General features: G+C 39.0%; 1 protein-coding gene across 13 annotated transcripts in view; it reads right to left on the reverse strand.

Annotated features, from left to right (window-relative positions):
• RPS6KC1 (ribosomal protein S6 kinase C1) overlaps positions 1-15,540 on the reverse strand; it is a 319,037-nt gene that overhangs the window by 178,457 nt on the left and 125,040 nt on the right. For all 13 annotated transcript variants that reach the window (XM_081824820.1, XM_081824821.1, XM_031037563.2 and 10 more), the window contains 2 exons: positions 10,772-10,819; positions 9,184-9,316 (listed from right to left, as the gene is read on the reverse strand). In XM_081824820.1, the coding sequence (XP_081680946.1) occupies positions 9,184-9,316; positions 10,772-10,819 (181 nt within the window). The remainder of the gene's footprint in view (positions 1-9,183; positions 9,317-10,771; positions 10,820-15,540) is intronic.

Genomic DNA, 15,540 nt, shown 5'->3' on the forward strand with positions numbered 1-15,540 from the left:
GTATAATAAGACCTAGTAAGGCAATTGAGGAAAATTAATTGGGCAGCCATTAATGAGGCTGGCTATTGTAATTCCAGTTTTGTATTCTGATATATACAAGAAACCTACAGAAAAGTAAAATCATAAAAATCAATTTCAAAGAAATCAAAGGAATCTGATGTTTTACCAGCAATACTTGTTAGTTATTTCACCTTGTTTTTCTTTTGTGTTATTTTAACCATTAAGAACTCAACCTGTTTTGCTCACTAGAATCTTTGAACAAATACCTGTTTAAGTATCAAAACCTACCAAAGCTTTACTGTATTACAAGAAGTTAAATCTGATCTAAAAATCTTACAAACAATAATTGCAGATGCATCCTCTGTGAATATATAACCGTAGCTTCCAAAAATGGGAAATAATGTGTTAAAAATGAATCCCTCTATTAACATGGAGAAGGCAATTTTTTTTCCAGCACATTTTTAATGTCTTTATTAAGCATCCTATACCAAGGGTAACAATCTTAAGAGAAATCATCTCCAACAGTCAATTATATGTATAAAAAGGTCAGTGGAAGCATCCAAAAAAATCTTTTTGTACTTGGCATTTCACTTCATTTAGAGGAACTCAGTAAATACATAAAGCCCCCCGCCCCGAGTACTGTGCCCACTACAAAGTAAATGTATAATAAAGGATAGCTGTCATAATATTAATCCTAAGATACTCAGACATCGCCTCTCCCTGTGACCCAGTTAACAGTTTTCTCCCATTTTGATAATAATTAGTAGTACTGGACATTATGGTGTTTAACTTTTCCCCTCTCATTTTTCTTAGCTAACTTTCTGTCCGCATTAGATTATACTTAGCATTTCATATTCCCCCATATTCAAATAGAATTTAAGGTTCATATATAGCTTTGAAACTCACAAAAGAAGCTATGCATTGATTCCATCTTTTGTTCGTCATTTGACAGCAATAGCCACACTCCTCTGATCACAAATACCTCTGTTGTGGCACACTAACAATAAAGCCTGAACCTGGAGCTGGGGTTCTTGTACACAATCCAACTGAAACAACGTGTGTTGTCTTCCATTCTCCTAGATGGGGACTACTGTGAAGACAGGACCGTCACTTCCATCTTTCTATCTACTGCCTAAACAGTGTGCAGGACACAACAGACAGTCAGTGCTGCTTTAACTCAATGATAACTCATCAAAATGAGATGTGCCAACACAAAGTAGACAGTCTTTGCAGTTGCAAAGTTCTAGTAACAGCAAGAAACGGTACCCAGTAAAGTTCTAAGAAAAGTTTCATTCGTTCTTAGGCCAATTTCACCTGGATGAAGTGCTGAAATAGAAAATTCAATGTGCTTCAATTCTTTCTCTACCCACCCCGACCCCCCCAGATCACTTCCTCTTTCTGACCTCCAAGCCACTCTGGCAAAAAAGCTTTGGACCAAGCTTAGATTATTTTTTCTCCCTTGTTCTTTTGGGCAAGTTTCCAAGTCCTGTAAGATATGTCCATAATGTTTCATGGAGTCTTCCTCTTCTACTGATTCCTTTGGCCAGTCTGCTTCTTGGAATAACTTCACAGCTAAACTAGATCCCTGCTTTAACTGCTTTCTGTATCATTCTATCACACTAATTGCTGCCCAATTAATCTTCCATTTTACACAGATCTTACATTATTTCTCCATTCAAGAACCCAAATCCCCTCCATCTACTTAATGATGTATGTACCAACTCCACAGAGGCTTGAACCCCTCAGTAAATATAATGTGTCAAGCTATGATTTGGTCCTCCCCTTCAACTCACCAAATAATCCATCTGAATTGGATTTCTCCAAATATAACCCATCCTGGGCTTTTGCTCAAACTATACCTAGCACTTCAAGAATTTTTTTTTTCTTACTAGTTTCTCCAATATCTACTTGTCAAAATCCTAACCATTCTTGACAGTCCCTCAGAATTTGTTTTCTTTTACCAATTTTTTGGCATCCCCTCAGTGGATTCAGATTCTCTGAATCTTTTATATCACTTAGTCCCTCTTACAACATTTAAGACATTCTGTTTCATATTAATATTACTTTTATACGCCCATACTTTTACCATCTCCTTTACCAGACTGCAGGGTCTTCATAACTACAAGGAAAGGATTCTGCCTAGCATGTAAAATAGTATGTATTAAATAAATATTTATTAAATCAGGTTATAAAAAGACATCTTTCCAAGTATTTTGAAAATCTTTTAAGAATAAGGGTCTATAAATATTAATAATATCATTATTTTGGGTCATGCTTTCTTCCTGCTTTAAAACAAATACATGGTTTCATATGGTTTCAAAAAAATTAAATACAGAAAAGAACAGAAGAGAAAAATTCAAATACAAATCACCTATAAACAGTATTAACTACAGGCGCCTGGGTGGCTCAGTTGGTTAAGTGTTCGACTCTTGATTTTGGCTCAGGTCATGATCTCACGGATCATGGGATCCAGCCCCACATTGGGCTCCATGCTCAGCGGGAAGTCTGCTTAGGATTCTCTCCCCTCTGCCCTACCCAACATTCGTGCATGTGCACTCACACGCTCTCTCCCCCTCTCTCTCAAATAAATGGATAAATCTTTTTTAAAAGCACTATTAACTATTTGTACATTTATTTTCAGATGTTTTATCTGTGACTAACATCACATCATAAACATTTTCTAATTTTCATGAGACTATGAACTTCGATGGCTATATAGCATATCCATGTGATGGATATTATGAGGTATTTAAGTGTTCATCTATTGTTGGATATTTACATTGTTTCCAATCTTTTACTATTAAAATAATATGTACTTTTTACATGGAAGTACTTGACATCCCTGATAATTTCATCAGGACAGAATCCCAGAAATGAAAAGACTGGATCAAAAAACATGAATATGTTTAATGCTTCTGATACATGTTGTGAAACTGCTTTACAGAAAGGCTGTACCAGAATCCACTCCTATAAGCAATGTGTATTAATGCCACCTTCATAGCAACTTGCCTTTATTGGATGTTAGCAAGCTGACCAATTTGATTAGTCAAATATGGCATCTCCCTTAATTTCCATTCTTCTCATTATTACATAGAATTTTTAAATGTGATGATTGGCACTTTCTTTATGACATTTGTTCCTAACCTAAACAAGTACCCTAAAGTGAGTTGTAAAAAAACTGCATTTTTCTGGGCGCCTGGGTCCTCAGTCGTTAAGCGTCTGCCTTCGGCTCAGGTCGTGATCCCAGGGTCCTGGGATCGAGCCCCACATCGGGCTCCCTGCTCATCAGAAAGCCTGCTTCTCCCTCTCCCACTCCCCTTGCTAGTGTTCCCTCTCTCGCTGTGTCTCTCTCTGTCAAATAAATAAATAAAATCTTAAAAAAAAAAAAAAAACTGCATTTTTCAAGAGAGAATGAATCCGTTTTAGCCCCTTTCCATTCTTTGCTGGGTGCCCAGTTAAATTTAATGTTTGATATGGAACTATGGAAACAAAATTTTGGTCCTAGCCCATACTTTCTTCCAATTACAAAATCATGAAAATCACAAAACTTACAAGAACACATTATTTCCTTTGAAATTTCTCACCCACAAAAGTTGAGCGTGTTTTACTTTCTACTGAATTAAGATCAGGCCTAACAGATAAACTTACACAAATGTCAACATCATTATTGTAACATTAAAAATATTATCCTTGGGGCGCCTGGGTGGCTCAGTCGGTTAAGCGGCTGCTTTCAGCTCAGGTCATGATCCTGGGGTCCTGGGACCGAGCCCCATGTCCGGCTCCCAGCCTGCTTCTCCCTCTCCCTGCCACTCTGTCTACTTGTGCTCTCTATCTCTCTGTCAAATAAATAAAATCTTAAAAAAAAAAAAATGTTATCCTTTAAAAAACCCTGTTATTGCTAAATCTCAAAATATAAGTAGAAAATACCTAACATAAAAAAAAAAGAAAATACCTAACATACTTACAGTTTTGAACACTTTAGAAATACATATGACACCTTTGTAAGCCTCACTAAAGCATATAAAACTTGGAGATATTAGCCATTTTAAGCTATGAAATTAGCAGTTAATAAAGTTTAGTAAAAACTCTTTGTCTCTCATTAAATTTTAATTTATTGGTTTTCTGAAAGATCGCAAAGAATATTTGTTAAATTTGCTTGACCAGAATTAGGACTTGACTTTAATATGTATGATAAAATACTGCTGGAACAATGATCAAAATCATTTTTTGAACCACCAATTCTAAATTCTACGTCAAGAAATTCATGCTATAAATAGTTCTCAAAAAAAGAAAACAAAAATACACAAAGATATATAGGAAAAGGTACTAGAAACAATTTAAACACCAATTAATAAGGGAGTAGTTAAATAAATTATAATATCGGTACAACCAAATATTCTTTACTCAAAAGCACAACAGCAACATTTGCAAATACTTACACAATGTTCACCAGGCACTAAGTGCTTTACGTATATCAACTACTTAATCCTCACATCAACTGTATGAGGTAGATAATTATCATCCCTATTTTATAGATAAGGAAATGGAAGGACAAAAACACTAGATACCTTGCCCCAGGTCACACAAACTAACGTAGTCTGGCTCTAGAATCCTTGTTTTTAATCACTACACTGGTCTCTCTTAATGCAGACCTGTATGTACTGACAAGGAAAGTTGTCCAAGGTATATTGTTAAGATGGGGGAAGAAAACAAGCCACAGAACAATATGTAAGATCCATTTTATTTAACCAGACAGGTAGGGAGTATATGTTTATACACATTGGAAAATTTCCCCTATTTCTAGAGAGCAGAACTGGGTATTAAAGTGACTAGGAAGGGAGAGTTTTTATTTTTACTTTATATAGTTCAAATGTATTGCCTTATATATTTCATAATTTAAAAAAACTAGTTAATAAAAAGAGAATCATTTCACCCCTTGGGTCCCCAAGTAACTCGGGACAAAACTCTTTCCCATCCCCTACCTATCCGGTGTACCCACACCTGCAGGCATTCCTTCTAACCTAGGCATTTCACCTTTTCTCTGACCTGCTCAGTATTCAGCAGTTATACACTGAACATCTTCTATGTACCAAGTATTCTGCTAAATGCTGGGATACAGATGATGAAAATGACATAATCCCTAATCTTAGGAACTTAAAGTTTTAATAACACAAGTGGCCTGGACTGAATACAATTGTTTTCTCACCTTTTCTTCTCCAGAGTTAAAATAAGGGATTCATTTATAGGAACAATAAACATTTTCAATCTCTCTCCTAAAATCCTGTCTGGTATATCCAACTGCCTACTGAACACCACCTGGACATTTCAGAAGCATCTCAAACTCACAAGTCCAAAACTGAATCCCTGATTTTCTTCCTCTAAATCCACCCCTCCCACAGCTTTCCCCATCTTAGTAAATGAGAACTCCATTCTTTCAGTTCTGTGAGCCAAAAACCTTGCAGGCGTGTAAAGCAGAATTATGTCAGTTCTATCTTCAAAATAGATTCAGAATCGAATGACCATTTCTCACCGCCTCTACCACTAACGCTTTGTGCAAACCACAATTATTTTCACCTGGATTGCTGCAAAAACTTCCAAACTGGTCTCCTGCTTTTGCCTTTGCCCTCCTAGACTACATTTTCCACAAAGCAGCCAGAGTGATCCCTATCTTGTCACTCCTCTGCTCAATATCCCTCAATCACTTCCTATCTACTCAGAGTAAAAATCAAGTTCTTGGGGCACCTGAGTGGTTCAGTCGGTTAAGGGTCTGACTCTTGATTTCGGCTCAGGTCACGATCTCAAGGTTGTGAGATCAAGCCCCTCACTGAGCTCCACACTGGGCATGGAGCCCACTTGAGATTCTCTCTCTCTCCCTCTGCCCCCTAACCCTGCATGTGCTCTCAAAAAAAAAATAATAATAATAATAAAATAAAATCAAGTTCCTAAAGTGGCCTATTAAGACCACAGAGGATCTTCCCACCTGCCTCCCCACCTCCAAGTTCTTCCCATTCTGCTCCAGCCACAGTAACCTTGCTGTTTCTTATACCCCAAGTACACTCTTGGCTTCAAGCCTATTTGTTCTCTCTTAATGAGATACTCTTCCCTCACATATCCACAATGCTCCCCTTCTCACTTCCTTCAGGTCACTGGCCCAACGTCCCTTTCTTAATGAGGTGACCACTCTAGTTAAATTAGTAACCCCCACCTCACCCTTCTGGCATCCCCTTTACCCGTCTTTTATTTAACTTTTCGCCATACAATTTATCTCCATCCAACATATATTTACTTATGTATTTGCTTATTGTCTGTTCTGCCTCTCAATGTAAGCTCCATGTGGACAAAGTCTTCATCAGTTTTGTTCACTGTCATGTTAGAACCAAGCCTGTATCCCAGTAAGCACCAATATATTTGTGACTAAATCAATTAAAAATTGAAAGAAAATGAGTCCAAGAGACTTACGTGAATCTTGAATAGTCCTATAAGCAGAAGGAAGCTAAAGCCACAGATCATAAGTATTCAAGCATTCATGTTAGAGAAAACAATTGTTCAACACTTATTTTTCAGGAATAGCTATTTACACATTTAAAAGTAATGGGTGTATGATATATGCACAACTTCTAATTCACAGAGGTAACAAATACCACTAATATGTAAAAGATAGCATACTGCCCATCATACAGTTCACCTGACTGCTCAAGCTAAAGCCAAAAAATTCGCCTAAATTCTTCTCTCCCTAACCCAGAATCTATCACAGGTTCCACTGAGTCTACCCTCAAAGCACAGGGGCTAGAAGACCAGAAAGCCATGCCATCATCACCTCTTGTCTAGACTATTCGCTGCTTGTTTACTCTTCCTTGCCTGTTGATAATCCATTCCCTATACAACAGCCAGGGTGATCTTTTTAAAATGTAAATCAGCTCTTGCCACTGCTTTAGATATCCACTGGTTTCCCAATGCACTTGAATAAAAGCCAAAGTCCTTTCCCTGCAGTACAAGACTCCTGCCTACTTCCCCAAGAGCCTCATATACCACGACTGCCCTCACCTACTACACTCCAACCAAATGGTCTCCTTTCTTGTTCATCAGATACTGTTTTTGCCTTTGATTTCTTACACTGATCCCTGTACCTAGAATGCGCTTCCCAATTACATCCAAATGGTTATTTCTTTTGTCATTCAAAACTCCTCTTAAATGTCACCTTTTTGGAGCAGGCTCCCTTGACTACCTCATCTAAAGTAGTCCCCCAGTCGTTCTTTTTTAAAGATCGCTGTGTTAGAAACCAGTGCGGTCCCTATTATTAGTCCATATTATCATGCTTTTTGGTTTTCTGTTTGACTCGTCACAAGAATGTAAGTTTCAAAGGGGCAAGCTCTCTTCCTGTCTTGTTCACCAAAGAGAGAGTCTAGTACACAATACATGCTCAATAAATTTGCAGAACATTAAATGAACCTAGAGTCCCTGTTTGCACTATAATTTAATATCTTTGTGTTATAAAAATCTGCTTATAATCAAACAGTAGACACCTGAAATCAACAGTCAAAAAGAGATCCTCCCCCACCAAGTTTAAATCATCCAGGACAAATTCAATATCATGTAGCCATTCAAAGTCAGCTGTGGCCAACAATAAAGGAAAAAAGAGTTTGGTAAAGATCATCTAAATCTAGACATACGGCTTTCAAAGAGATTATAAAGATTTTCTCAGTATTAAAGTAAAATTAGTTGAAATATCAGCTTTAAGGAGTATAAGAGAAAGTGAGCAGATGGCAGAAGAAAAACTGAAGTGTGTTCTAGAGAAGGAAGAGAAAGAGCAGGAAGAAGCTGCGAATAGCAGAGGCAAACTAGAACCGAAAATTTGCCACAGATAATCTCCAACATGAATAATCCACACTGGGTAATAGAATATTGACTATAATTACATTCATCCTACTGACCTTGTTCTAAATTATTATGGATTATTACTACGCAAGTTATTTTGTTCCACACCAGAGGTGGCTGTATTTCGCTATCAGATGACATGACCTCTAATTCAATAATGTCTGTAATGCACTGGTATCCTCAGATAAAAGCTGTCTATAATGTCTGAACAAAGGTGAATTAGTTATCCGATTCACACACGCAATTAACTCTCTTAATACCTGAGAGACCATGGAGCCCCTTCTGAATTTCCTATTAAATACTACATATGGAGGTCTTCCCTCCATCTGTAGTTATCTTGTGCTGTACTTCATAATAAACAATATTAATAGTTTATTGCCCCCGTCAAAAATCTTGCATTAGTTATCATAAAAGACCTCATTCCACAAAGCAATGACTCATTTTCCTGGGAAAATGCATTAAATTCAAATGTCAAGCCTATTAGTAAAACACAACAGTTCTTTATTCTCAGTAATGTAAAAATAAAAATAACACCTTCATGAAACATGGAAAATAATTTAAATTTTTTTTTTACTATTTTAAAAACACCTCTTCAGGCCAAAAGGTAGTCATTTATTATGTGGATTTATATTTATATGCTGTATTCAGTCATTCTAAATAAAAGACTATTTATTTAAATTCAGGTGTTAAAGGGCGAAAACAAATCAAAACATAATATTTTTTTGCCACCTGTTCCCACTATCATGAGCTGAAATTTCATAAACAGTCTGAAGGCAGAGCACCAGGCCTCTGCTTTGTACCCATATGTGATGCCAATGGCTGGATTCGTAAAAACCTGGATCAGAATAACTAGGTAATGTCAGATGTTGAGCAAATACCCATGCATTCTAAAAAAGGAGGTAATTAATTAATTCTTCAGGGGATGCTTTTTACTTTCGTCATCTAACACTAATGTATCCTTTTAGCAGAGAACAGAGAACAAAATAAAATGCCTAAAACAAAACCTAGCTCTTTAGCACACATTCACCTTAACGTGCTCATCACAGTAGCTCAATTCGAGGAGAAAGTAAGTAGTTATGTATATCTAAGAATGTTACTGTAGTTCAAATGAAATCTGCTGTTCACCTGGGTTTTCATTTTCCCTCACAACTCAAAGAGAGTGGCGGAATGAGGAAAACAGTTTCTTACATGTGTTTCGTATGTTTTATCTGCCCATGCGATGCCAGAAGTAAAAAGGGCATTATAGACACTGAAAAGCTAAGCAGATGACATTCTTTGCTCTGTAAACAATTTAAACCACAAACTAACCTTCTGCGTGCTGCAGCACAAGAAATACGGACTCCTCAGAAATGATGTACTTGTGCAGACACACCATGTTGGGCACACAGCGGGGGATGATGGTCTTTCTGTTCCTGCTATATTCACTGCTTTTCCTTAGACCCTGACAGAGAACAAAAAGGTCAGTTGTACCCTCAGTTGCCTTTGGAGCCTGCTGTGCTCTGTGTTTATCAACCAAACTAATCTATCTGAGTTACTCTGGGCTTCAGAGAAACCACTCATCTGCTGCTCTATGCCCCTCAGTCCCTGGAGGCTCTGCTGATGGCATCTGGCGTGAATCCAGAGAACGGAAGATGCCACAAAGCTGCCATTAAAATCAATTACGTGGGTCAGTGTTTTTATTAGAGATGCTCTCAAACTAAGTCATCAGGATGACACGCAGTTATTTCTCTATGACCTTTTCTTAAGTTTTATTTTACATATATATATATATCTTTACAGCAGTAGACACTGTGAGACCATTCAAATTTCTGAGACACAAAAGGTATTCCTAGATTAAACAGGAGATTTGAAAAATTTATGCCAAAAAAGTATAAAGACTACTTTAAGTCTTCTCCAAAGAAACAAGGTATCTGTAGTGTCTGGTGTCAAAGCCCTGTTTAAAAATCCGGAGAAATGCCAGTGATAAAGTATATGCAGAAAGAAATTCATTTCAGTTATATGTCAATGTGACCTATTGCCATGCTGTAAATAAAAGAAAAAATATCTGAAAAAGAAATATAAAATTAATCTGAAACTGATTATTTCTAGATGCTATGGAAATTATTAAATTAGGATATTTTAGAATATGTACTGTCACAATCCATTTCAATTTTGAAATTACAAAATCGAGGGGTTTTTCTTTCCTTGTTCATTTAGTTAGAAATTGAGTTATATAAAGAAACAGAATTGAATTTAGATTAAAAAAAAAAAAAGAAAGAAAAAAAAAGAGGACCAGGGATGTAGATAACACTTTCCCAAATACCTGAAACACAGACTTAAAGGCAAAATTTCAGCTCTTTAGGGCTATAATCATAATCAAAGGTACAATTGTGTGCAATCTTCACAAATTATACAAAATGTATTAGAGATGTGTTTAAGGTACACACTATATATTTAAATAGCAGGGAATGAGTCTTCAACTTACCCAAACTATTACCTCCATACTCTATAACCTAAAACTCTTTTTAAATGTATGGTATAACGTATTTATAAACTATGATAAAGAACAGAAAGTAAAATAAATACAGATCATCACAAACATAACAGAACATCCAAACACCCCGAAAACATACTAAGTATTTTTTTCTTTCAGAAACATAATTTGAAAATAAATGCCTAAAAAATTCATTAAACAGGGCGCCTGGGTGGCTCAGTTGGTTGAGCGACTGCCTTCGGCTCAGGTCATGGTCCTGGAGTCCCGGGATCGAGTCCCGCATCGGGCTCCCTGCTCGGCGGGGAGTCTGCTTCTCCCTCTGCCCCTCCCCCCTCTCATGTGCTCTCTCTCATTCTCTCTCTCAAATAAATAAATAAAATCTTTAAAAAAAAAAAATTCATTAAACATACAAATTCTACTTACTTTTAAAATGAATGTCTGTTCTGTCCTTGTGTCCATTACAAGTAAAACCTACATAAAAGACATGAGTAATAATTTATTCACAGTACAATGAAACATTGACTTGTAAGTTTTTGAAACTATACCTTAACGGTTTGTGGGTAAATGCTGAAACTCACTCCACCAAAATTGTTAATTTCTGAATAGGTTTTTTTTTTTTTTAAGCCACCAAATCACAGGATTAAAACAGTCTTATCTAAAGTAGGTTTTATTATAGTTTCCTTTTCTAAAAATTCCATATTTTAGAAACATTTCTATGTTCTCCTAGATTTGTTTTAAAATATATTGCTTAGGGGGCACCTGGCTGGCTCAGTCAGTTAAGCATCTGCCTTTGGCTCAGGTCATGATCTCAAGATCCTGGGATCGAGCCTCACGTCAGTTCCCTGCTCAGTAGGGAGTCTGCTTCTCCCTCTCCCTCTGTCTCTCCCCACCCCCGCCCCCCCGCTTGTGCTCTCTCTAATAAATAAATAAAATCTTTTAAAAAAATAAAATATATTGCTTAAAAGGAAAATTATTTTACACAAAGAATTTTTCCTCGTGGAACACATATTGTTTAGAAGAAGTAAAAAAAAAAAAATTTACAGGCATTGCTAAAGTCTCAATTTTCTTCTTAAAATCCCTTATGTAGCAACGTGGTATAATGTTATCTCAATAACTCAGGCTCCAACTTAAGACCCCCTTTTGGTACTCCTTCTCCATCCAAGACTCATCCTAGCTCCTCTTTTTCCATCAGCAAATCCTGTCAGCTCTATGTTCAAAATGTATCCAAAGTGTAAACTCACTTGCACAACTATTACCCTGATCCAAAGATTTACCTGGATTATAACAATGGCCTCCCAACAGATTTCTCTGCTTCCTGATTTGCTGCCCTATGGTCTATTCTCTAAATAGCAGCCAGTGTTTTCTTTAAAAAACATAAGTTACATCATATCACTCCTCTCATTTAGAAAAACAGCCTAAGTCCAAAAAACTACCTCAAGACCATGCATGATCTCACACATCGCCCCCTCAGACTACCTCCTCCCCTAACCCATCTTGATGGATGGAAAGAATGACTAGAGATGGAGAATTATTCTACCATGTTACTATTTTATTATTTTGGAGACACTACCACAGAAGTTGGCAAACTTCTTCTATAAAGATCCAGACAGGAAAGATTTTAGGCTTTGCCAGCCCACGCGGTCTCTGCTGGAGCTCTTCATCTCTGCCATGGCAGCACAAAAGCAGCCACTGTCTGAAATGGGCCCTGTCTGGAGTATTTACATCACAGACCCCTGCAAACACTGTACACAGGGTTTTGAGTTCTCCCTCCAGAGAGCTGAGAGTCAGGAATGAAAAAAAGATGTCAAGCTTGGGAAAATGAAAGAATGGTGAGAAGATGGGGGACCAGCCTGAGGAGAAGACAGTAAATTCCACGTTAGACATGATGATTTTGAAGTGACGGTGACCACTTCATCTCTGAACTCTCTTACAAGTGTTTGACCTACACAATGTAAGTCTCCATTTAAATTCAATTGAGTATTCCCACAGATACCTTCTGAACTCACCCCTTCCTCTTCTCAAAGCCCTTTCCCCACTAGACATAAAACCAAACCCTGTTTCTCCTCCTACAGTACTGAATAACACCACCATCCTTGTAACACGCCCACCACCAAAAAGCTCCCTCAGTCACTATGAATTCTCCCCTGTCCCCTACGCTCATAACCAGTGACCAAGTCCACTACCTAAGTATTTCTCCTATCCACCCTCTACTCTGTTTACCTACCATGTACTAAGTGTTTACTACATGCTAAGCTTTAGCCATCAATGTTAATTCTCTCAACTACCCGATACGATAATTTTACCCTTTCTACTCTGAAAGTGAAGACATTAAAACTTCATCTGCAGAAGCTATAATGGCAGATAATAACAGATCTACCATTTGTGAGAATTTCAGTGAAGTCATCTTATAAAAGTGCTTGGGATAGCCACTTGTTACTATTATTGCTATGGCTATTATTGCTGCTTCTCCTGACATGTCCCCCCCAAGCCCCTTATCAAACAAGTACTCATCCTTCCATATTCAGCTCAAGTAACACTGATTCTCTCCATTCTTTGTTCTCCCACTGTATACAATACCAACCCCTTCGATTTGATTTTTTTATTCACGTGTCTATTTCCCAACCAGATTTCAAGTTTTTTATGGGGATATTGTAGGCAGAATAATGGACGCCAAGAATGTTCATACCTTAATCTCCAGAACCTAGGAATATGTTATGGCAAAAAAAGGACTTTGCAGATGTAATTAAGGTACAGACCTCAAAACAGATTATCTTGGATTATCTGAGTGGGCTCAATCAAATCCCATGAACCCTGAAAAGCAGAGAACTATCTCTGGCCAGAAGTGGAAACACAGAAATGATATGGCAGAAGGGGAAACCAGAGAGATTTGAAGTATGAGAGGGATACACGGTTGCTGGTGCTAAGATACAGACACCCACATGTCAGGTTTGGGAATGGGCCTCTGGGAGCTCACAGGAAGCATGAGAAGGAGCAGACAGCTTCTAGAAGCAAAGACCAGTCTTTGGCTGATAGCCAGTAAGGAAGAGTTCAGTCCTACAACTGCAAAGACAGAATTCAACCTACAACCTAAATGAACTTGGAAGTGGATTCTTCCCCAGAGCCTCCAGTAAGGAACACAGCCCTGCGAGCACCTTGATTATAGCCCAATGTGACCCATGTCAGACCTCTGGTCCAAAGAACTTTGACATAGTCAAAGAAAGACAAATACCATATGATTTCACTCAGATGTGGAATTTAAGAAACAAAACTAATGAACATAGGGGAAGGGAAGGAAAAATAAAATAACACAAAAACAGAGAGGGAGGCAAACCATAAGAGACTCTTAAGTATATGGAACAAACTGAAGGTTGCCGGAGGGGAAGGGGGTGAGAGGATGGGGTAACTGGGGGATGAGCATTAATGAGGGCACTTGATATAATGCAACAGATCAATCACTAACTTCTACCCCTGAAACTAATAATACACTATATGTTATCTAACTTGAATTTAAATAAAATCTAAAAAAACAAGTCAAAACAAAACAAAAACCAAAGAACTCTGACATAATAAATTTGGTTGTTTTAAGATGCTAAGTTCATGGTAATTTGTTATGACAGCAACAGAAAACTAATACAGGGCACAAACTATATTTCTTCCAACATATAACACATCCCTCTCCCATGGTAAATGTTCAATAAACACATGTGAACAAATTTAGGTGTAAATGTTTAGAAGACAGATGTCAATATGTGAATAGAGCTTAGGAATAAGTCGGGACTAAAGATTTATATTTGAGCATTCTCCATCAAGATAACAGCTAAAAACATGAGACTGTACCTCCAATTAAGTGCTTACTTTATACCTGGCACTATGCCGGGTTTCAAAGAATTAAATCATATAATGCATTCAACAATCCAATGAGATAGGTATTTATACTTTTTTTCTTTGTGACCAGATTAAATACAGTTGATACGGGGGGGGGGGAGATGGCGGAGGAGTAGGGGACCTATTTCAACTGGTCCCCAGAATTGAGCTGGATATCTACCAGACCACTCTGAGCACCCACGAAACCAGCCTGAGATGTAAGAAGATCTGGATCTCTACAAGCAGAATATCGCAGGCGGTTGGTTGTGAGGTACCAAGAGGAGAGCCGTGATTCTGCGGGCAGATATCAGAGGATAAACGGCAGCGGGAGGGTGCCTGGCCGTGGGGATCCTACACCGCCGGTGAGTGACAGCCTCGCGCGCTGCGGATGGGCACAGACTCGCAGACCGGTAGCATCGGGAAAGGACTTTAGGGCAGCCCCCGGGGTGGAAAACCAGACCGGCGGGGTCGCGCGCACACGAACCGCAGCCGCCCGGACAGAAACCCGGAGCGACGGTCGCGCGCATGCGAACTGCAGCCTCTGAGACGGAAACCCGGTGCGCCGGGGTCGCGCCGGTGAACTGCAACGCCCCGGGGTGGAAACCCCGAGCGGCGGAGTCGCGCGCACGCGAACTGCAGTCCCCAGGACAGGACCCCAAGTGGTGGACAAACTGGGAGCGGCTGGTGGTTTTAGAAGCACAAAAGGCAGAGACGTGCCCCGACCTGGAGGCAGGACGGGGAGCGCTGCGGGGGGGCGCACAACCCAGGCCGCTGCAGTTTATAGCAGCACGGACAGAAACGGAGACAGTGTGGCCTGGAGAGCTCACCGAAGAACAGACTGCGGTCTCTCCTCTCTGAGGCAGAGGGTTGGAAATGGTCTCTTCTGCTCTGACTCGCAGAAGGGATGCGGAAAGCTGCCAGGGAAAGGTGCCAGAGAACAAAAGCCCCAAAAACTGATTCCCACTGAGCCCATCCCCTGCCACAGGGGGGCAGGGCAACTCCGCCCAAACAGGGTTGCCTGAGTAACAGCGCGGCAGGCCCCTCCCGCAGAAGACAGGCTGGGAAAACAAGAGGCCAGCAACCCTAAGGTCCCAAGAAAACAGGTGCATCTTCCTTGGGTTCTGGTCAATAATTTGGACTCTATACATTCCCTCAAACACCCATCAATAGAATGACTAAGAGGAGGAGCCCCCAAAACAGAAAAGACTCAGAGATTATGACTTATGCTGCAGATTTACAAATGGATGCAGATATAACCAAGATGTCGGAGATGGAATTCAGGCTAACAATTGTGAAGACAATGGCTAGAATGGAGAAATCAATTAATG

The sequence above is a fragment of the Leptonychotes weddellii genome, chromosome 6, assembly GCF_054177405.1.
Source record: "Leptonychotes weddellii isolate Sample4059 chromosome 6, ASM5417740v2, whole genome shotgun sequence".
NCBI classification, from domain to species: domain Eukaryota; kingdom Metazoa; phylum Chordata; class Mammalia; order Carnivora; family Phocidae; genus Leptonychotes; species Leptonychotes weddellii.